The 23,611-nt window shown below is 40.1% G+C and overlaps 1 protein-coding gene across 2 annotated transcripts in view; it reads left to right on the forward strand.

Moving 5' to 3' along the window:
* Stox2 (storkhead box 2) overlaps positions 1 to 23,373 on the forward strand; it is a 98,993-nt gene extending 75,620 nt beyond the window's left edge. Inside the window, exons 2-5 of one of the 2 annotated variants that reach the window (XM_013024895.1) lie at positions 6,542 to 6,694; positions 15,924 to 18,189; positions 18,353 to 18,404; positions 22,753 to 23,091. In XM_013024895.1, coding sequence (XP_012880349.1) covers positions 6,542 to 6,694; positions 15,924 to 18,189; positions 18,353 to 18,359 — 2,426 coding nt within the window. In that variant the 3' untranslated portion in view covers positions 18,360 to 18,404; positions 22,753 to 23,091. Of the gene's footprint in view, positions 1 to 6,541; positions 6,695 to 15,923; positions 18,190 to 18,352; positions 18,405 to 22,752 lie in introns of both variants that reach the window. The other variant, XM_013024887.1, reaches the window with a different exon arrangement.
* The last annotated feature ends 238 nt before the right edge of the window (positions 23,374 to 23,611 follow it).

Below are 23,611 nucleotides of genomic sequence, written 5' to 3' on the forward strand. Positions count from 1 at the left end.
GACCTTTTGTTAAAAGAAGCAAACAGCATTTATACCTAAAATTGGGGTTAATAAATTGAATTAAATTGTAAAACCCAAGATTTGTGTGATGCGGTGCATCAGAGAAGTAGTTGATTTAACTATAACTTCGGAGAGCTGCTTATTTTCCCAAACCCAAGGGCATCTGAGATAAATCTTGGCAAGTGAGGCGTTGGATGGATAGTTGTTTGGAAGGAAAACAGTTGCATTGTCCCTGTAGCCACTGAGCATTTTACAGACATATTTCATTCACTATTTTTATGAGGAGTCACAGTCTCTGCTCCATGTGGTAATTTTATTGGCATTCATAATTTTAAGTTGAGTGTTAATTTTGGCAGTGCACAGACCAAAAGAGAGGCACACAATAGTCCCAAGGAACAAAGCTGAGTAGACTTTGCAAGAAAAATTGTAAATTATAAAGCCTTTATTGTGTGGGAAATATTTAATAGCCAATATACTTAGTCATTATTTTAAAAATTTAAGCCAACTCCTTCAGATCTGATGAGCCATTAACATAGTTTTCCTTGTCATGTGGAAATAGAGCTGAATACCTGTGTTAGGATTTTCTGCCAACATTCTGCTGCAATCATAGAGTATCATGGAACACAGGAGCCTGGAGGAATCCTTGAAATAATTTCACCCAAATCCTCATTTTACAGATGGGGAAACAGGCAAGCAGCAGGTAATTGTATTTTTTTTTTCTTAAGGGACTGTATTCTCGTTAACGTATCTCTTGAAAGCTTCCTTACAGTGGGAACTTCCCACCTATAAAATAGGATCCTTTCAGAATTGCCCTTGTAACCAGGCTTTTTTGGTTAAATGAACTTCACGAAAGGTCAAAGATCACTTTTTTAAAGTTTAAGTTAACATAGACAGTGCGGGGAAAAAAAAAATCAAACAAACCAGTGCTTAAAAGTAAATGGGAAAACAAGAGAATTAATACTGAATGCAAGCTTTCAGGTGGGAACAGGTTTTAATGGAGGCTTATAGAAAATGAATATTGGGATACTTTTAAGGTTGCCATTTATTATGATGGATTCACTTGGGAAATTATGGATTTCCTTTTCTTTCACTGTTGTATAGGGAGGGGTGCTGTAAGATGAACTGAAGTAAGCCTTTGTTTGCCTTTTTGGTCACTAGCTTTTAGAAAGCTATAGTTATCATCTTGGAGGGTATGATTATAAGTTATAAAGTCACCTCTTAAAAGTTCTCTTTTCCTACCTAAAGTACAGGAATTAATGAAAATAATGAAAATGTCTCAAAAAGGGGACTAGGATAGGAACCGCTTTTGAACTTGAGTTCCTAAAAGGGTGTTTGACACGAAATAGCTATTTAGATGTTTTTCTTTTCCTTTATTTTGGAAGGATGAGTTATATGAGAGAGAATGCTTTTGGAAATAATTCCAACTGAAGTAAATGGCTTAAACAATAAAAATGTATGTGCATAATAATGACAGCTCCAGAGAGAGAAGGGACTGTGAGAAGAAGCTAAGGACTGTGAGACCCAGCAAGTTTACCTCTGCAGGATTTCTACCTGCAGCATCAGGCTTTCCTTGTCATGTGAACAATTGTCATTGTCACCAGCTCATTCTCCATAGTTCTAACAAGTGATTTCTCTAACACAAATACATCATGGGATGACTGTATAATTTCTCTAACACAAATACATCATGGGATGACTGTATAATGATTTCTCTAACACAAATACCACATGTGATGAGGTATAAAACATGGGGCAGTGTCCCCTGATCATTGAGAATAAGATTTAAGCCTCCTGGTCTACCACGACCGGGACTCAGCTCTTCTTTCCATTTCACCTGAGCCTGCTTCAGCTGAGCCCAGGCCTATGCTTTCCCAGACTCAGGATGCTGCTTGATGTTCTACACCAGCTCTCTCTCCTGCTGTGGGGGTCCATCTTTGACTACTTGCCTCATTGATCCTGTTCATTTATCTTTCTCCTCATGCTGACAAGAAAAGTGCTTTATATGAAAACAACATCGAGACAGTCACTGACCTGCTTTAAATGTTAAATACTCTTAAAACTGGCTTGCTTACTTACTATAATTAAATATGAAGAGATTTGCATGTCTTCATATTTAAATTAACTTAAGAGAAATTTATTGAATGTGTACCTTGTCCAAGTCATTGTGGTTGTTATTATCTGAATTCTCCTAAATTTGACCAGAATCCTGTGAGCACTGAACTTACATGGGTGCTTGTTTAAAAAAAAAACTGAAATGAAACCTAGCTAGTCCTTTTTTCTTGCAATAGGAAAGAACGACAACTAAGAACTCATAAGTTCAGAAAATCACTTTGAGGTTATAGAAGAGTTACCTTTATAGATGTGTGTAGAACTCATTTTGACGTAGAAAATTTCATCCCATCAATTATACGCAATAGGTTATGATTTATAATTTATGCAAAATGTGGTAGTATCTGTAAGTGGTATAGGTGAATAGTAACCCCTCAGTATCTTAGCAATGTTTACATTTTCTCATTTTCTTCTTTAGTATAGTTGGTTGAAGAATTTTCTAGTAGCATATGTAAAGAATGGCTGGTTGGCTCATTAAGCAGGTTGATATAAAATCTATAGAAAATCTTGATAAACCAGAATAATGTGGTGTTGAAAGGCATCTATGATTCCTTTACGAGGTCTAAAGTAAACCGTCTAAACCTCACTTAATGTAGTATTAATGTTTCTATGGTAACTAGTGTATTTGGGGGGAGTATTGCTCATGAAATTAGTCAGAAGGAATTTTTTAAATTACGTGGCTAAGAATATTTTCTTTTGATCATTTTGCATTTGTTTAGCAAAACATATGAATAAAAATACCTTTAAAATACCCTACAAAACTCCTTGGATTATAATGTTATGCATGGATAGTCATTCAACAGACAGATATTAGGCAGCTGGTGTGAGCACTGCGTGTAGAGACTGGGATTGTGGTGTTTTCATTCCCTCGGTCATGGATCTTGTATTTAGTGCAGATAGTGGGTGTGACAGACAGTAAACTAGGAAACACAGCACATGCGCACACATTTAGGGAGTGAGGTCAGTAGACTTGAAGTCCTGTTGGGACGGCATTAGATTGAGTGGACAGGTAGAGCTCTCTGTAGTCATGATGTTTCACTTGTGACTTAAAGGAGGAGAAGGAGTCAGTCCTAAAAAGGTCCACCCCAGGAACATCCCTGCCAAGGGCAGAACAGAAACACAAAAACCTGCCTGAGTTCAGACAAAGCCTGACATGTTCAAAGAATAGAGGAGATTGTGAGCATGGAATAGAAGCTGGGGTAGCAGATAGACAGGATTGGTCTCGGAGGTGAGTGGGTAGGTGCAAAACCTGCAGACCGAGAAAGGAGTCAGATTTCCCTCTAAGTGCAGTAGACATTGCCATAGAACTTTATGCATGGTTTATGTTTCCTTTTCTTTCTTCTTTTGGCAGAACTGGGGTTTGAACTAATGGTTTTTCACTTATTAGACAGGCTTTCTGCCACATCAAGTGCTTATGTTTTCTTAAGAGTGCCTTGGTTTCTCTGTGGAGAAGAGAGGGGGAAAAAGGAAGGGAGGGAGGAAGAGAAGGGAGAGAGAGATAAAGGAAAGGAAGAAAGGCATTAGTAGGCCATTCTAATGGGCCAGGTGAGAGATGCTGGCAGTGTGCAGTGGGGTTGTGAGTAGGATACTGCAGATAGAGTTGAGGGAACGGATGCAGGAAGCATTTGCATGTAAACAAGATTGATGGTGGAATTGGGGATGGAAGAGAGTGGGAAATAATTTCTCTTAGCACAGCATAAAAATGAAATAGCATGGGATTTGTTATTTAGAGCATCCAAATTCCATTTGTACTCTTTATCTTGGGTTAAGTCACTGCACATGTTCATTATGGTAGTGAAACTTCAGCCTTTTCAAAGCACATGCAGTTCATACACACTGAAAGCATGCTGCCTCTGACAGTTGCTACAGTGAATGAATGAAAAGAAATTAACTAAGAAGATAGCAATGAAACTGAACAAATCATTTCAGCTAAAAGCACAAAAGACAAGCGTGACCTAAAATAGTTGATTTTGTGAAGTGTCATTTTCTTTTTCATCGAGAAATTTCCTCTCATAGCCTATACAAAAATCAGGAAATCCTTTGACTTGAGTTTTAGGACCGTATTTAGTATTTTGTGTCTTAGTTTTCTGTGAAGTTCTTAGTTATGACAGATGGAGTCTTTGGCTGGGTTCAGGGCTCTTATGGGAAGAGAGGATTGAACAGGTATACCCCCCCCAGCCCCCATCTCTGCTGCAGCCCACCAACTGGCACTAGGTCATTTGTTATACACCTGGCTTTCAAGCAAGATTTTGTATGAATGAGGAATGCACTAGTTCTTTTTTTAAAAGTGTAAATATAAGTTAGCCGGGCAGTAGTTACCTTTTCTAGTCAGATAGCCCCAGCCCAGATAATTTTACCATTCTTGAATCTTCAATAAGAATTGAGCTTCTCTAGTTAATGAACAAAATTCACTTTCCACACTCATTCTCCCAAATTTCATGTGTTTAAGTTCTACCTGCTGCTACCCCACCAAATATTGTGTGTAATTTTTTTTTCAGAGGGCTCCTCTTACTTCTGTCTCCAGAGGCTCCAGAAGTTTATGGGTTCTAGGCTAGATGAATTCCTGAGGTCTACTGATTTTTTGTTAATCTCCTTGGTCCTTCTCCTTTCCTGGGTTTGATACTTCCTGCTCCCTCTGGCCATGAGGACAATGGCTGACTCCTATCTCCATCTTGCAGAGCAGAGCTACAAGAGGACTGGTGGAGCCCTTTTAGGTGTAGAGAGAGGGGAGCCCTCTGCTGAGCTGGGCTAGGAATGGAGACCAGACCTTACTTAGCCTTGACCACTGGAGTCCTGTCACTGTTGGATGCATCTTCTAGCCCTATCCCCACGTATGGTGATTTCTAGTCCTGTTGCCTGGTTTCATCTACACAGCATTTCTCTTCTAGTCCTTCAAAGCAGGGGTTCAAGTTCTTTGCCAAAGAACTTTGTAGTCTGCAAAGTTTAGAATTGTGGCTGGGCTCAGTTTTAAGTACTCTGACAGGGATGAAGCTGGTCCACCCATGAACATGCAGACATCTTCGGAAGAAAGTGTTGATCAGTGCCATGTCTCAGCTCCAGCCAGCCATAGTAGCTTATCACATGAGCAATCATGCTTAAGGAGCAAAAGCGAAGAGACTAGACAAGTACATGCAAGAAATAGGATTAAGAGCTCCCAGTTATTCTGCCAGTAGTGTCACGTCTTTTGAAGTACAGTCTTACAGAATCACAGGAGTACAAAACAGGGGGGGACTTGAGTATTAGGAACAGACTTTCCCTGCTCTCAGTGGCTCTCTCTTCAGTGGGGTCAGCCGCCACAGAAATCTCCAGGGAATTCTAGAGATTCTTCCAGTACAACTAGGATTTCAGAAGTAGAGAAATATTTTCATTATACCTTGGCACCTTTTCAGGCGTCAACATCTATTACCCCTTAAGTGCCAGGTGTTCAGTTTCCTCTGCTTCCATTTTCCCTTCTAACAGGCAAGCATGTGAAAGAGATCCCAGTCTCCTAGGTGTACTGTAGTCTGTCTGTCCTCTCTGACTCTTTGCAGGCCATTGCACATGTAGCCACCATGTTACCAGCCTAAACCTCTCTTATCTGTCATTGTCAGTCTTGAAATTCCCTCCATGGCTCACTGTTCTCCATGGGATGAAGGCCTTGGACATCTAACACTTCCCCCATGGCTGTCCATACATAGCAGTGCCCCTGTACTACCTATTTGAAGGTCCTCTGACTCCTGATACCAAGCTTACCTCCTAGCCACCAGGTACCTCCTAGTCCTTAGCACCAGATTCGGATTGCAAAGCCTGGGAAAACCCTACAGCTTCCAGCCTTTGTAGACCCCAGTTAGGATATATGACCCTGTTTGCTCTGTTCTGAGCTTGCCTAGTCTTCTTTGCACCTGTCACATGACACAATGACCTTGTTTGTCTGACTCCTCTACTCCAATAAAAATGCTCTGGGGACTGAGATATTTGCTGGAGGGAGCTGACTCACTTTCTGTCTATAGCTCACTCCCCCCCACCACCCATAGGTGCCCAACACATAAAGGCACTCAACATTTCAAAGAATGACTCATCCTTACTACAAATGCTTTTGTTGACTTGTGAATGGCAGTTGTTAAATAAATCAGCTCCCCGTTAATAAAATCAGAATTATCGTTCAAAGCTTCATGGTTGCAAGGCTTGTACTCTTCCTATTCAAATGAGGCCTCAGGTTTTAAAGGAAAGTTGTATTTGTTGAGGCCACAAAAGCATTCCTCTGTGTGTCGGCCTCTTTCTGCCTGTGTGGTACTGGCCATGGCCAGAACCAATTTCAGTGTTCAGAGTTGATTGAATCCATAATCCAGAGGATAGGGGAGAGTTGGGAGAGGTGTGGATGTGTGAAGGTGTGTGGGTGACAAATGACCAGGTGTCCTAATGAACCGCTCACTTGAAAATTGTCTTTCTGCAGGTGATGTATCACCAATCAGTATGTCTCCCATCAGTCAGTCTCAGTTTATTCCACTCGGGGAAATCCTTTGCTTGGCCATCTCAGCAATGAACTCAGCGAGAAAACCTGTCACCCAAGAAGCACTGATGGAACACCTGACCACGTGTTTCCCAGGTAATGAGAAAAGAAAGGAGCACTTTTCAAATGGATGTGCACTCTGGTGGCTCTAGGACTTCAAATGGACTGTTCTTCCCAAGTTTAAACATAACAGAAAAAGTCTTCACTCAAAGAGGCCAGAAACTTGTCTTTCTTCTGTAAGTAAAAAAAAAAAAAATCAAAGCACCCATGTTACATTAAAAAAAAATTCTATTGCTCCAGGTTTAATATTCTTTTATTTGGTACTGAGCAAAAGAATCTATAGAAACTCTAGCAAAAATGACCAGAATTCCATTCAGCCTTTGCAATCTAATCTTCCCTAAATACATGAACACAGAAGTAGTGTTCATGGAAATGTTTTGTCATAAGAGTTTAATGGCAGCAAGAGTCATGTCAAAATTAAGCTTATCTTCCATGTTTGTGTTCTGGCGTGGTGAGCTTTAAGAAAACATTATTTGTTCTAGGTTTGATGGCTCAAATCTGTAATCCTAGGCACCATGAAAGTCTGAGATCAGGAGGATTATAATTTGAGACCAGCTGGGGCAAGAAATTCTGGTGACTCTTTCTCATTCAATAAAAGGCTGGGCATAGTGGTTGCATGGCTATCCCAGTTACTCAGGAAGCATAAATGAGACGACTGTGCCTTCAGACCAGCCTGGACAAAAAGTAACATTTATTTAAAAAAAATAACTAAAGCAGGAGGGGCTTGAGGACATGGCTGAAGTAGTAGAGCATTTGCCAAACAAGTTGGAGGCTTTGAGTTCAAACCACAATGTTTCCCCCTCCCCCCAAGAAATAGGGAAAAAAAGGGAATGTTGTTTGATAAGTTAAGATTTCATTTGAAAATAAAAGGTAAATGCATTACTTTTATCTTAAGTACTGTAAAACAAAGACAATAGCCCAGCTACTCTATGAATGACATTTGACAAGTCCAGTGCTAGAAGATGTCAGGAGTGTTGATAAACTAAACAATGCAAACCCCATCTCAAGAGAAGGATCCCAACCCTCAGTTCCAATGTCTTGTCACACCCTCTTCCTACCAAAATGTCATTTCCTTTTAGAGTTGCAGGAAAAAAAAGTTCAGGAGAATGTAGAAATTCAGTTTTATGTGCAATCTCTAAATTTCCTTAAATACTGACAATTGTGTGTGCGTGTGCGTGTACACATGCACACGCATGCACATTTTATCCTGTATATACCAGCAACCCCTGCAGGTCAGCTAATCAAATATGATACAATATGAGGCTATCAGCTTGGTAAGGACTGAACATCTTTCTAGATTGAATTAATATATAAAAACATGTAAAAATGAATGCTTGATGTACTTAGCAGTGATCTTAATTAGTAGAAGCTGTTAGCTATATCAGCTTTTGCTACAAAAAAATGCTGGGTAAGAAACAACCACAGACCAGGAGGGGCATCAACAGCAAGCATTTATTTAGGTCCTGTGTTGAGTTCCCTAGAAGTCAGCTGATATAATCAGGGCCTAGCAGAACACCTGTATCCCATCCTCTTTGGATAAGGGGGCAGGTGGAGACCTCTGCTCCAGGGGATGGCAGAAGTTTGGGAATAAGGCTCATTGCACAAGAGCTTTGCAACATCTCAGTCAGATCCCCTCTCTAACCATTGCATTGGGCAAAGCAAACATGTCCAAACCCAAGGTCAGGTGTAGGGAGGCATACCCCATGTACAGAGAAAGGACGGAAGAACCAACTTGAAGCTAAGTCATAATTTAATTCACCTTCTTGCATCTCCAGCCTTTCTTTTTGTCCCAAAGAAACTTTATTTTTCTCTTTCAGTGATTTTGTCTTCTTTTTCTTTTTTTTAGTCAATATGTTCCACCCTGAACCCACCTTTGAAACTTACAAATTATCTTAAGTTTTATAACATTTTTATCTCTGCATATTCTTCACTATTTATCAGATAAGCAGAACCCTGGGAAAGCTGGGTAAGGGGGTGGGGGGCACAGACACTCTTGGCAGACACTGTAATCTGGTGAAACACAACCCTTCCTGCCTTACAGCTGAGTAGCTGCTGCTGACATCAAACAATCCAGTAGCTTTTAAAAGCCTTATATTTTTATATAGCCTCATGAGAGATTGCACAGCTTTTTCAGAATTGGTTACATGCCTCCCATTGCTGGTGTAGAAAATAAAAAAAAAAAGTAAAGAACACAAAGCTGTGTGTAAGAAGGAGCAGTTTATGTCCTTGCCAAGAAGCCAGTAACGGTATCACTAGATTGGAATAATTTTAGAGAAACAAATCATTGCTACTTAAAAGAATAACTGTTTAACTTACTTTCAGGGTAAATGAACTTTAATCCCAAGGCCTTGATCTTCAGAGGGACTGAGAGGAGCTAACTAAACCTTGTTCATCTGTATGACATGGTGATTTATTGGCCAGCCCCATAAGTTTGCAAACTCTGCCCAAACTGGAGTGGAGACAGTGCTTTGTAACTGTGGCCTACAGGCGTGATATGGCCTACCACCTGTGGTTGTCAAAAAGTCTTATGAGAACATAACCAGGCCTGTTGGTATATGTGTTATTTTCAGCTCCTTAAGCTGTAGTTGTCAAATGGTAGAGTTCCAGTTGAAATCATATGACTCACAGAGACTAAAATATTTACTGTTTGACCCTTCACAGAAAAAGTTTGCCACCCCCACGACTAGGGCATGGTGGTAACTATTTAAAAGGTAAGAGATTTTACTTCTTGTATATCTTACTAAAATTAAGTGTTATAAAAGTTTTTAGATACTCATACTTAATGCCCATTCTTCTCAATAAAAAGAATCATTGATTGAGGAGGTAAAAATCACTTTGTACAACTATTTGAAGAAAATTTTTAAAATTAAATAAAAAGAATAGGCTGGGCACTGTTAGCTCTCATCTATAAACCTAAACTACTGAAGAGGCTGAGATATGAGGATCACAGTTCAAAGCCAGCCCAAGCAGGACAATCTGTAAGACTCATATATCCATTAAGCACCAAAGCACACATAAAAAAGGAAAAAGTACCCTTGCTAAAAAAAAAAAAAAAAAAAGTGCTGGAAGTAGAACTGTGGCAGAAGTGGCAGAGTGCTAGCCTTGAGCAAAAAAGGGAGGGTTCTCAGAATCTAAGTTCAAGCCCCAGGACCAGCATCAAAATAAGTAAATAAAAATAAGTAACTAAAAAAATTTATGTATAATTTTAATTTATATATAATTTTATATTGTATATATAATTTTACATTTGTATATACATTTATTATATATTATATATTTATTGTATATAATAATCTGGGCATTGATGGTTCCTATCTGTAATCCTAAACTACTCAGGGGGCTGAGAGCTGAGGATTGTAGTTGGAGCTAGGCCAAGCAGGAAAGTCTTTGAGACTCTTATCTTCAATTAACTACCAAAAAGCTTGATGTGGCACTATGACTATAGTGGTAGATTGCTAGTCTTGAGTGCAAGAGCTCAGGGACAGTATCCAGGCCCTGAGTTCAAGTACCAGGATTAGCACAGCATAATTAATTAATTAACTAGAATTTGACTTCTGTTTCTATTTTTGGACATCCATATTTAAAGAGTTTTTTAAAGATAGTTTTTGGAAAAATCACTGAAACAATCACTGTCTATATAGGTTGAATTTTTGAAAGTGAATCCAATCATTGTGTTTATCAGCTTCATCATAGAATCAAGAATTGTTTTAAAGTTTAGAAAGAATGTAATATTTACATCTTATACTTCTGGAACAACTACTCATCCGTTCCACTAGAGGGAATGGATAATCATGAATGCAACGATACATGAATGACCGTTTAAATCAGGCTAGTACTGGTTAAGATATTAGGATTGGATCTTCTCTGGAGGAAGACTGACTAACATTCAGAAGACTTGAGTTATACCTGTGAGGCTAGATATGGGGTTGAAGTTGGCTTTAGAGTTTCTGCGAAGTATTAGTGTATCTACACTCTACTGTACCCCATTCATCTTATTGAATTCTCCTTCAGCTACTGTTCACACACACACACACACACACACACACACACACACACACACACACACCTAAAGAAATCCACCAAACATTTTTGATACAAAGCCAAGTATGGTAGCATATTAGACATAGACTCAGGAGGCTGAGATAGGGGAATTGTTTGAGCCCACGAATTCCAGACATGTCTGGGAAGTATAGTGAAACTGCCTAAAAACTAAAACAAAACTGTTTCCATCTAAAATGTTTAACATTTAGAATATGTACATGTGTTCTCTGTTCCGACACTTGGCAGATTTGCAGGATTAAAGCAGTATGTGGGTTTAAATAAGGGCACATTGTCCTGCTGTGATTTTAAATGTCTAGTTTTGTTTTACAAGATGTAAAGGTGTGGAAAGGGAGAGAGGCCAGGTCTCTGCCTTATTAGAATATGAAGTATATCCTGTCATTTAACATGTTTGGGTCACAATGTTATTCATGATGAGCTTCAGGAGGAAGATTTGGAAGTGACAGAATACACACATCTGACACATAGAAACAGAATATACAAACCTCTCTTCCCCAAGTGAACCCTACAGATTTCTGAAGGTTCCCTGTAGCTCAGAGACAATTGAAAATATCAGTTGTTCAGACTAATTATAATAAATAATCAACAACTTTCAGATAAATTTCCAAAAATTCACAAGTAGAAGTGTGAAAAGTACATTGGACAGAAAGTAAAGATTATTTCCAGCCAGGCATGTAAAAGTGTAGAAAAGAGAGAGATCAGGTCTCTTCCCTGTTAAAATGTAGAACATGTCTCTGTTGCTTAAGATGCTTTGGGTCACGGTTTTTGGGTCACAATCCTAGCTGCTTGGAAGGAGGAGATCAGGTGGAAATCAAGAATTGTGACTTGTGACTAGCCTGAGTAGAAAAGTTAACAGGACCCCAGTCTCAACCAATAAAAAGCTGGTTGGCATGGTGAGGCACACCTGTAGTCCCAGCTATATGGGAAGTGTAATTAGGCATATCATGATCCAGGCCAACCAGGAATAATACAAGTCCCTATTCAAAAAAATGACTAAAGCATAAAGGTTAAAGGATGTCTTAAAGGATAGAGCATCTGTTTAGCCAGCTCAAAGCCTTGAGTTCACACACCTCCAAAAAATATACTAAAACAATGCTTCTATTTGTTTTTCTCTCAAATTAAACTTTATTTGATTGATATACCTGAATATCTAAAAATCCTGAGTGCAGGCCAGGTACTGGTAGCTCATCTCTATAATCTTAGCAACTCAGGAGGCTGAGACCTGGAGGATCTCCGTTCAAAGCTAGCCCAGGCAAAAAAAAAAAATCCAAAAGACTCATCTCCAATTAACCAGAAAAAGCTAGGCTCCAGCCTAGGCATGGTTCAAGTGGTAGAGCACCAGCTGTGAGCAAATAAGCCAAGTGATAGCTTGTTACCATGAGTTCAAGTCCTTATTACTGGAGGGGGAGGGGAGGAAGCTTTGGTGTAAATTCTCTACAGAAATTCTTTCCTGTCTCTTCATTGGGAACAAGCAGAGAAGTCATTCTTAGCAGAAAAGAAAGAGTATTCCATTGTAGTCATGGTTTTTGTTGTTTTTTTTTTTTTTATAGATCCTTGAGTTGTGAAATCATTGGTAGATAGGCCTACAGTTCTATAATAAAATTCTATAATACAATTCAATTTTCATTTGAAAGTAAGGACTATTCTTATCTAGAAACCATGATCAATTATGAGTTCTTATAAACCCACCTTACCATTTCAAATATAGTCAGTGATAAATATGGGTTTGTTATCTTGTTTGTTATGCCAACAAGTAGATCATTGTGTGCTACAAAGCAGATAGTGTATTGTCTTGGATTCTGTTCTCTTCTTTGAATGGTATCTTCTGTCCTTTAGCAAAAAGCCCTGATTGTACTAGAGCATAGCAGCTCTTGTAAGTTGTTTATCTTATGTGTAATCACTTTTTGTTTTATGATAGTGTTCAAGGATGGTATGTGTCTAGTTTGGGTTAGACCACTAATTCTTTGTCTTGTAGGAAACTTTCAAAAAATTAAAAACCAATTATATTATGCCAGTCTGAAAGTCACTTACACAAAAAAACTAATGTTCACCTACTAACAGCAGAGCATTAGATTAACAGGCCACTGTGCAACTCAAAAATTAAGTACATTAATTAAGACACTATTTCCAGTTGCCAGTGGCTCACACCTATTACCTTAGCTACTCAGGAGGCTGAGATATGAAGAATGTGGTACAAAGCCAACTGGATGCAAAAATCTGTGAGACTATTAATCAGCAAAAAAAAAAAAAAAGAGTGGCTCAAGTCGTAGAGAACCAACCTTGAGTGAAAAAGCTAATGGAGAGCTCTTTGCCTCTGAATTCAAGCCCAGTATTAGCACTTAAAAAAAGACAGTATCTATAAACCTTTTCTACATCTCTCAGGATGCTTTGTAGAGATGGTGAAGGGTATTATGCTATATTATAGTCACAGACTTTCTCTCCTTGAGCATTCCAGGCCATTTCTGTTGCCTTTATATCTAACTTTTGTAAAAGTTTTGCTAGGTTTAGGGAGCCTGAATATAGCCAGGAGGTGTTAACTTACTGCTACTGTAACAAATACCTGAGATATATAAATGGAAAAAGTTACCACACATGGAGGCTCATGTCTATAATTCCAGACAATTAGGAAGCAGAGGCAGGAGGATCGTGGTTTAAGGCTAATGAAATCAAGCTAGGCCTGGGAGGTCATGCCTGAAATCCAGACACACCAAAGGCAGAAGTTAGGAGGATCAAGTGTAGGACTGACCCTAGATAAAAGAGGAATACCTTAGCTAAAAAAATAAGTAAGGTATAAAGGTCTGAGGTATGGCTTAAGAGGTAGAGCTCCTGTCTAACAAGCACAAAACCTTGAGTTCAAACTCTCATACTCCCCAAAATAAATAAATACATAAAACATCAGAAAACGTAAAGGTTAATTTTAGTTCATCATTTTCGAGGTTTCCACTCATGAAGAGGCTTGTGATGAGGTATCCCATAATGATAAGAACACAGAATTGACCAAACTTTCTTACCTCATGGCCAGAAAGCAAAAAGGGAGGGAAGAGCCTGGGGCCTCAGAATACCCTTTAAGGACACGTTCCCAATGACCTAAAAGCCTCTCAGTAGGCTCCACCTCATCAAGTCTCAGTAACTACTCCCAAATACCAACCTGGGGACCAGACTTTTAATACATAGGTCTTTGAGGGGCATTCCAGGCCCAAATTATAATGGAGGTAGTATATAATTCAACCAGTGACACCAGTTCACAGAGCTGGAATTCCAATCTTCATAGTCCAGAGCCCAAGTTTTCCATCTCTACTGTACTGGGATGAGTCATGTGAAATTGCCCTCTCTGTGGGTCATAGTTGTGTATTGGTAATATGTATGATTCAACCTGAATTATTCCCAAATGATATCATCGGACCAGTTTTAAAGTAGCATCACTCTTTGTGTGCACTTTTCAGCACTGAGGAATACAGATTACCCCAAAATAAAGCAAATAAACTATACCTGGAGAATTGTACTCTGTTAAGAAATTTATATCCTATTCTGCTGTTAAGGTAAAGACATAAACCCTCCCACAAGCCCTATAGAAAACAATGTAAGTCATTGTGTGAAGAAGCATCTATTAATCTGTCCTGGCATTTCTATTCTAGCAAGTGTGGGTGTTTTAGACTTAGTGATCAAACCAATACAGATTGTTTAAGCTTCTTACTAGTATGTTTATTAGGGCTCAGTGGTTAGACAACAGTCAAACCACCTCTCCTGCTGACTTATGCTGAAAAGGAAAATGTACCTGATTTTTACCAGTGCCATAGATTGAAAATTGAAGGTGAGGATGAGCTCAAAATAAGAGGGTATAACATAAATAAAGGCCAAGTCTAGTTGTTCTTTTATATAACTTGTAAATTTAAGTAAACTTCATCTTAAGGAAAAAAAAGTGGCCAGGCACTGGTGACTCATGCTTGTAGTCATAGTTACTCAGTAGGATGCTGAGATCTGATTATCACTGATCAAAACAAGCCAGGGCAGAAAAGTCCATGAGACTCTTTGTCTTCAATTAATGACCAGGAAACTGGAAGTGGTGTTGTGACTTTAAGTAGTGGAGTGCTAGCCTTAAGTAAAAGAGCTCAGGGACAGCCCCTGGGTCCCTAGTTCAAGCCCCACAACCAACAAAAATATTAGCACAGAGCTGGCTGCCATTGGGTCACACCTGTAATCAACCCTACCTACTCAGGAGGCTGAGTTCTTAAAAGGATGAAGGTTTGAAGCCAGCCCAGGCAGAAAAGTTCACTAGATTCATCCCCAAAATAACCAACAAACAAGCAGAGCTGGAGGTGTGGCTCAAGCAGTAGATCATCAGCCAAACAAGCAAGCAAGTTAAGTGTGAAGTCCTGAGTTCTGAATACCAGTACTTTAAAAAGTCCATAGAGTAGCTATAATAAAGCAATCTCTACATACACTAGACACTTTATTCAATATGGAAAATTGCTTCTCTAGTTATTTTTATTGAATACTAATATTAGCATGTATTTATTATTATTCAGCCTTGCTTCTCTTATTTTTATTGAAGACTTTTCTCTAAATTAATATCATATTATGTAAAACTTGAAATTTTTCTCACTGTTCCTGATTTCATTTTTCATGAGTTAACTTTACTCTGCTTTGTGATTTAATTCATCAGCTCTATGTAACTCCTATTTCTCTCTTCCAGCTTATTCCCTTTTGGTGCTGGGGGAAAACCTCACACGTGCTAGGCAAGTGCCTTCCCATGAGCTCTGTAGCCCACCCTCTGCCTGCTTGTCTGTTTTTTTATTCTATGGGTGGTGTCATCAGAATATATGATTCAGAGGAAATTTAACGAAAACCTCTATCTGGGTCTTGCTTACATGCCATGAGGTGAAGCTTAGTCATATTAGTAGGATGTGTGTGTGTGTGTGTGTGTGTGTGTGTGTGTGTGTGTGTGTACACACCAGTCCTGGACTTGAACTCAGGGTCCGGCCACTATTCCTTAGATATTTTTCTTAAGGCTGGTACTCTACCACTTGAATCACACCCAGGTCCACTTTTAGCTTTTTGGTACTTATTAATGAGTCTCATGGATTTTCCTGACCTAGCTGGTTTTGAACCTCAACCTTTAGACTCACCCGGCCATTGATAGGATTTTGCAAATTGGGACTAGCATATGCCTGCCTGGCTTTCATGGTGTCTCCTCTGTTTGTTGTAGGTGTACCAACCCCAAGCCAAGAAATTCTGCGGCATACCCTGAACACGCTGGTACGGGAGAGGAAAATCTACCCAACTCCAGATGGTTACTTCATTGTGACCCCACAGACCTATTTCATAACCCCGTCCCTCATAAGAACTAATAGTAAATGGTACCATTTGGATGAGAGGATACCTGACCGGTCTCAGTGTACCTCTCCACAACCTGGAACCATAACGCCCTCTGCCTCAGGCTGTGTCAGGGAAAGGACATTGCCCAGAAACCACTGCGACTCTTGCCACTGCTGCCGGGAAGACATGCATAGCATGCACGCCTCCACTCTGCAGAGGAAAGCCACCAAGGACTGCAAAGACCCCTACTGCCCGCCTTCGCTCTGCCAGGTGCCACCCACTGAAAAAAGCAAAAGTACTGTCAATTTTTCTTACAAGACAGAAACTCTCTCCAAACCGAAAGATAGTGAAAAGCAGTCCAAAAAATTCGGGCTCAAGTTATTCCGGCTAAGTTTTAAGAAAGATAAGACTAAACAGTTGGCCAATTTTTCCGCCCAATTCCCTCCTGAAGAATGGCCCCTGCGTGATGAAGACACGCCAACCACCATCCCTCGGGAAGTAGAGATGGAAATCATTCGGCGGATTAACCCGGACTTGACCGTGGAAAATGTCATGAGACACACTGCACTAATGAAGAAACTTGAAGAAGAAAAAGCTCACAGGAGCAAAGCAGGATCTTCGGCCCACCACAGTGGGAGGAGTAAAAAGAGTAGGACTCACCGAAAGTCCCATGGGAAGTCTCGGTCCCATAGTAAGACCCGGGTGTCTAAAGGAGACCCTTCGGATGGCTCCCATCTGGATATCCCTGGAGAAAGAGAGTATGACTTTTGTGATCCCTTAACCAGGGCCCCAAGGGAGGGCTGCTTCATCATCGAACACAAAGGAGACAACTTCATCATGCACAGCAACACAAACGTGATCGAACCCCACTTCCCCATGACACCAGAATGGGATGTGTCTGGTGAATTGGCCAAAAGGAGAACTGAAATGCCTTTTCCTGAACCTTCCAGGGGAAGCTCCCACTCAAAAGTGCACCGAAGCCACAGCCATACCCAGGACCGAAGGTCCAGGAATGAGAGATCCAACAAAGCCAAGGAGAGGTCCAGATCCATGGATAACTCCAAAGGTCCCCTGGGTGCTTCTTCTCTCGGGACTCCTGATGACCTGGCTGAAGGGTGTAGCCAAGATGACCAGACCCCCAGCCAATCCTACATCGACGACAGTACTTTAAGGCCTACCCAGACTGTTGGTCATCAAAGGGCTCACATCTCATCCACGAGCTATAAAGAAGTGTGCATTCCAGAAATAGTCAGTAGCAGCAAGGAACCTTCTAGCGCATGTAGCCTTTTGGAGCCAGGCAAACCCCCTGAGAGTTTGCCTTCCTATGGTGAACTCAACTCTTGTCCAACAAAAACAGCTACCGACGACTATTTCCAGTGTAACACCTCCAGTGAGACGGTGCTCACGGCACCCTCGCCTTTGGGGAAGAATCAGGAGGACCATGACACACTAACCTTGACAGAAGGGGTGAAAAAGCTGTCTCCATCTGAGAGGCAAGTCCCCCACTCCTCCAGGGAGCCTGCTGGGCACAAGGAAGAGTCACCCAAAGGGCCCGGTGGAGGCCCTGCTGCTTCAGGTGGAGTGGCTGAAGGAATTGCCAACGGACGCCTCATCCAACACCACAGCGCTGAGCCCAGCAGCCTAGACAAGAGAAAAGAGATATTCAGCAAGGACACCCTGTTCAAACCTCTTCATAGCACCTTGTCTGTAAACAGCTATCACAAATCCAGTCTGTCCCTCCTCAAAGCTCACCCCAAAACACCTGCTGACACACTGCCAGGCCGATGCGACAAACTGGACCCTTCCCTTGGGACGTCGGCAGCACAAGCCATGCCCACTTCCCAGCGCCAGCAAGAGTCTGGAGGGAACCAAGAAGCCTCTTTTGACTATTACAATGTCTCCGATGATGACGACTCTGAGGAAGGGGCCAACAAAAACCCAGAGGAGGAGAAAAATAGAGATGATGTGGGCACTATGCAGTGGCTCCTGGAGAGAGAAAAGGAGCGAGACTTGCAGAGGAAATTTGAGAAGAACCTTACCCTCCTCACTCCAAAAGAAACAGACAGTAGCAGCAACCAGAGAGCCACCCATTCCGCCAGGCTTGACAGCATGGACAGCAGCAGCATCACTGTAGACAGTGGATTCAACTCCCCACGGTAGGGAGAGATGTCTCTCTGCACATGCATACACCTACCAGGGCCTGGGGCTTTATGCACATAGCTTGTAGAGTTTCTGGCTTCACAGTCTGAGTTCTGTGAAGGAGGGTTAAGAGTTGTGTGAGTTGTATTGTTAACAGCTTGTTTCTGACTTCTTTTTCAGGAATTGAAAAAAAAAATGTTTCTGCAGCTGTAGAGATCACCAATCTGGACTGGTGGGTTGGCGCCTGTCCCTCAAACTTGCCTCTGCCCAGTCTAACTAAGATCACCACCTCCCAGTACTTTTTTATTTATAAACATATATTGCCGCTAGGATGCAACTTTTTTTTAGAAGAATAAGGTTAGGGGGTAAATAAATGGATGTGAAGCCAAGAGTCTTTCTACTAGGAATGTGATAGCAGATCTTAAAATCTCTTCAGAGACTCTGGAAGGTTGCTACCCTTATTATTCCTACTTTGGGTTGGCCTGCCTATTTGTTCCAACACCTTGCTCTTTTCACTCATGTCTCTGTACAGAAATGGAAGCTAGTTAGTAGCTTCTGCTCTGTGAGATCATCTCATCATTTCTGTTTCTTCTCCTGCAGAATTGGCACAGCCCATTTAGACACTGTCATTATACCCTCTTTAATTTCGCACATTTGGTACCACTGCAGAGTTGAAAATTAAGAGTGTACAGCCTGATGGCCAATGGCAAAGCATGGAATTTGTTTCAGAGTTATAGAAGCAAGCCAACTGCCTCTACATTTCCTTTTTTTCCTCCTCTTAAGTTCTTTCCTTTCTTTTAAGAACAACTTGGGTCCTAAATCTCCTCAGTTCTATTCCAGATTGGTGACTCTAAGATGCAGAAATACTATTGAGTGATAGTCCTCATCTGCCAAGATTTCCAAGCTCTTCTAATACTTATCCAGTAGGATAATGTACTTCATATATGTATGTTAATCATTAAGAATTAAAATTGATTTCCGGATACTGTGGGGACAGAACATCCCAAAGTCAGAATTGGGAATCATTCACCAGTTTGTCCCATATCAGGCTTTTTTTAATTTCTTCAAGGTCGAGTTCTTAATTATCAGTATTACTGTAATCACAAAGCCTTGTTTGAAAGTTAGCATGGGTGTGGACATTCTAATGTCCAGCCAACCTCAGAGCTGGCATTCCAGTTAAAGGGGCTGGGAGATTAGAGTTTCAGGTCACGTCTTCCCCTTCCCTAAGAGACTTCAGAGAGCTATGTCATCCAATCTGAAAACCACTGACCTCATTAGTGATTTTCCTAAGAAATTGTTTTGGGCCAGGCCCTGACGGCTCATACCTGTAATCCTAGATATTCAGGAGATTGCGATCTGAGAATCACAGTTCAAAGCCAGCAGTGGCAGACAATATGGCCACATGGTAGTTCCAATTAACCAGCAAAAAGTCAGATGGAGGTGTGGCTGAGCCAGAGCACAAGAACCTGAGTTGAAGCCACATGAATACTAGTACCAAAAAGAAAAAGATAAAAGAATTCTTTATGCTAATTTTTTAGTCACAAATCAAATTTTAAGTTATTTCCCAGCTTATTTTTCTCTGTCCTTTTCTACTTACTGTTTCGGTTCTGCTCTCTCTTTTTATTCCTCTGAAACACTAGGAGAAGATACCAGATAAGTATAATTGAAAGAGATAGCCTTTGCTTATGGGACAGATGGTTTATTTGCTGCCTGTGTCTTTAAATTCTGGTTTCCTCATTAATATAAGCTCTACTGCCTAATGCTTTTCATACAATAGTTTCAAATCCTTGACTGCCTTTTCAGCTCCTGGACTTCCACTGATAAAGAGCCCAGTACTCCAGAGATTGTTGCAAAGGAGATATTGAGAGTAGTTCCATGGGTTCTAACTCAAAATACTATTAATGCATAATATGGGAAGTTTTGTTTGCTTACGGGTCAAACAGAAATATTCATGTGATAGTTGAACCAGAATCTTCACAGAATTTATCACCTCAAATCCTGAGGGGCAGGATATAGGATTTATGACTGGAATTTATTATGAATACAAGTAAGTTTATTTTCATTTTTAAAATAATGAACTTTAAGAATGGCGTGCTTTGTCATAGTAGGAGGTAAAGTGGTAAGGAAATGGCCTCTATCTGAACCGCATACCTGTCCACTAACATGGGGAGTGGTTGTCTTTACAGCAATCTGTGGAGAATTAATACGTACAGAATTAATTTTAGGTAGTTAGGGAATCTATGGAACAATTCCTAATGTTACCTCTTTCATATTTTCCATCCTTTGGTTAGAAGCTAGATAAACTTGTTTCAACTTAGGAGTTTTAGTATGAGTAGCATTTTAGCTAAATAACATTAGCATACTGATAACCTTTTCATTGCTGTAAGCCATGAAAATCTTAAGTGGGCCATTTATTCCAGTTTTTCAGTAATTCACTAAACAACCAAAATGACAAAAAAAAAAAAGGTAATTTTTTTTCTCTACACTGGACTGGCATTCCTATCAGCCACATTTCCAACATTCTTTTTGGAACTAAAATAAGAAAAGAGAGAAAGAGTAGAAATGAGAAGTATACAAAAAGTGCATTAGGAGATCTATTTCAGAGGTTTAAAATCTTGACATAAAAAGATGGCTGTTCAGAACTTGAGACCAAAAACTGGTCGAGCAACAACAGTATGAAAACAACAGAGGCCAAAGACTGGCAGGGACATGTGGGTCTAATGTGGAAATGACCATGGGCTGCAGAAATCCAGGGCCCGGGGATACACCCAGACCCAAGGATGGCAGAGGAGTTGCTTGCTTCATTCTCCTGCCTGTGAAGTCCCCAGATCTTATTTGTATAGCTGTACTGCATTAGTGCTCCTTTCTTAAAATATTAATTCAAGAAGTATGTTTACTGTCCAAATATCCATCTCTATTAGCTTTTTCCTCAGCGTATCTAGAGTCCTCAATATGAATGTCACAAGCTGTACCCATTATTACCACAGTAATGAAAGATGTTCTTTGTGGAAAGTAGGATAATTTATTCATACTAATATATTGGCTACAGTCAAAAATGTTCAAGGACATCTTTACTACAGAGTTTCTCCCAACTTCAATGATATATTATAATTTTTGTTTCCTCTAATTGCTATACTGGCTGCAGAGAGCAGGTAACTGAATAAACATTAAACTAGATTGAAAGCAGATCCTTTGGATTTTAAGATGCATTTTCCTATAGTAAAGACATCATTGGTGATGTACAGATTCTCATCCCAACCCACAGAAACTATGTAATTCATTGTATGCTAGATGTACAACAGAAATAAGTTATTTCTTAGCTTTTAATGTACAAATTCTTCATAGATGCTTGTTTCTTCTTCATATTCACTCTGAAAGTAGGTAAATCAACATCAGAATTGTCCCCATGATAAACATGAGAAAATCAACTATGCTCTATATTCAAGAAAAGTACAGTGGTCCTGGTAGTCAATGAACATATTGCTTCTTAAACAGTTCACTCCAGGCCCCAAGGGATCAGGTTAAATTACCTGTTGGAAAGGACTGCCAAGGCATTTAGACAGGAGTCCTGTGACTTAGGGAGGGGATGAATGAGAAGGACAACTTGTTTCCATTGTAGTAGTTTGACCTGTTGATTACCTTTAGCTAGTTTCAATCAGTTACAGAGACTGTAACTTTCCTAATAGTTTATAAACTCTGCATCTATCCAATGGGGTAGATATTTTGAGAATGACTTTCGTTTCTTCACTGTCTGTGTAAATTGGTAAGTTTCTTATAGCCACTCTTAGGAGTTTGATCATGAAACTTGAATAATTTATTTACCCCTCAATCAGGCTCAGGCATTTTATTTCTGCTATTGCTCTACTACATATTTAAAATGCCAAAGGTCCTAATCTTAAAAGGAAAAAAAATGCATTCAAATATTTAAGAATTTTTACCAAGGGGAGGCAGAAATGAATGTAAACTTTGCAAATCAATGGAAAAAATATCTAAGGTCCTTAATCTGAAAATATAATTGTATGTTAGCTGAGGTGTTAAAATTTGAAACAAGTATTTAGAAGAATTTGATTCCCATCAAGGGAGCAGATTAACAAATGGTATATGCTTCAAGCCCACCAAAGTTAAAAAAAAAGAAGGAAGGAAGGAAAGAAAGACATCTTGTAATCAAAGACAAAAATGCATTCATTAAGGTGAAAATAAGTGAGTTTATTCAAAAACAGGAATGCCCATAAATTTCTGGCTTGCGATAAGATCATTAGACATTTTGAAATGTGTGATAGGTATCCATCACATCAAATTTTTAAGTAGTTTTCTTAAACACAGAAGAGGAGGGAAACCATTTCAAAGTACATTTGGGGGTTTCAAAGCTTTTATTTTTCCAGTACATTGAGGATTGTAACATGTCTCATCTAAGAACCTGGAGCCCCAGCTGGAAGAGCATATGCAAATAATCAGTGGAGATGTATATTGATATGACATGGTGAACCAACAGAGGAAATCCATTAGCTCTTCCTCCAGGGCTCAACATATAATTATTTATGTTCAAAGCAAAACAAAATCAACCCTCTTTACTCTTTTAGTACTCGGGAGAGCCTGGCTTCCAACACATCAAGCATCGTTGAAAGTAACCGCCGTCAGAATCCTGCTCTGAGCCCAGCCCATGGTGGAGCTGGCCCAGCCTTCAACTTCCGTGCAAGTACAGATCCCCCAACCAATGAAGCTGAGAAATTACAGAAACCTTCCAACTGCTTGCAAGCTTCTGTTACTAGTGTGTGATAGTCCTTCTGCCTCAGATCATCTGTCTCATTCAATACAGCAAAGTTTACGACACTGGGGCTGATGTTTACATCTTTGGAAAGACAAGCATCTCCAGTGCAGTTTGGAGGTTTACTTCAACTGTGCTGCTAAGTAGGCTAGGGCAAAAAAAAAAAAAATCTTTATTTCAGAGTATTGCTCTTTTCACATTTATGGCTCTGTAGCAACCGAATAGCAGTAGGGGTGATATGTATACTTTTGCTTCACTAATTGTAGCTGAGCACACATAGGAAAGTCTAGACACTGTAAGTGGAATATGCATTTTCAATGTCATGCAGTTGCCAGTTTCATTTTTAAATGCCACAGATACGTGTTGCTACCAGTCTGTGGTTAAATGGGGCCACAGAACTGATCCTTACCACTTCAAAAAAAAAAAAAAAAGAAAAGCCACTACAAAATACCAAGTTCAAGGTGTTCACCTTGAGGGAAATTAATGCCAAACTGACCAGAGGGACACCCCCCCCACACACACACACCAGCCCCTTTGTGTGCGAAGTCTTCTTTATGCACCAGTCATTCTTCACTGTGAGTTTCATGACACTGTTTTTACAGGCGCCCATCGAAGTGTGTCAGAAGGGGTCATGATGGAAAAACTGGGAATGTTTGGGGGATTTTGTTTTCCAG

This window comes from Dipodomys ordii, unplaced genomic scaffold, assembly GCF_000151885.1.
Source record: "Dipodomys ordii isolate 6190 unplaced genomic scaffold, Dord_2.0 Scaffold4, whole genome shotgun sequence".
Classification (NCBI taxonomy): domain Eukaryota; kingdom Metazoa; phylum Chordata; class Mammalia; order Rodentia; family Heteromyidae; genus Dipodomys; species Dipodomys ordii.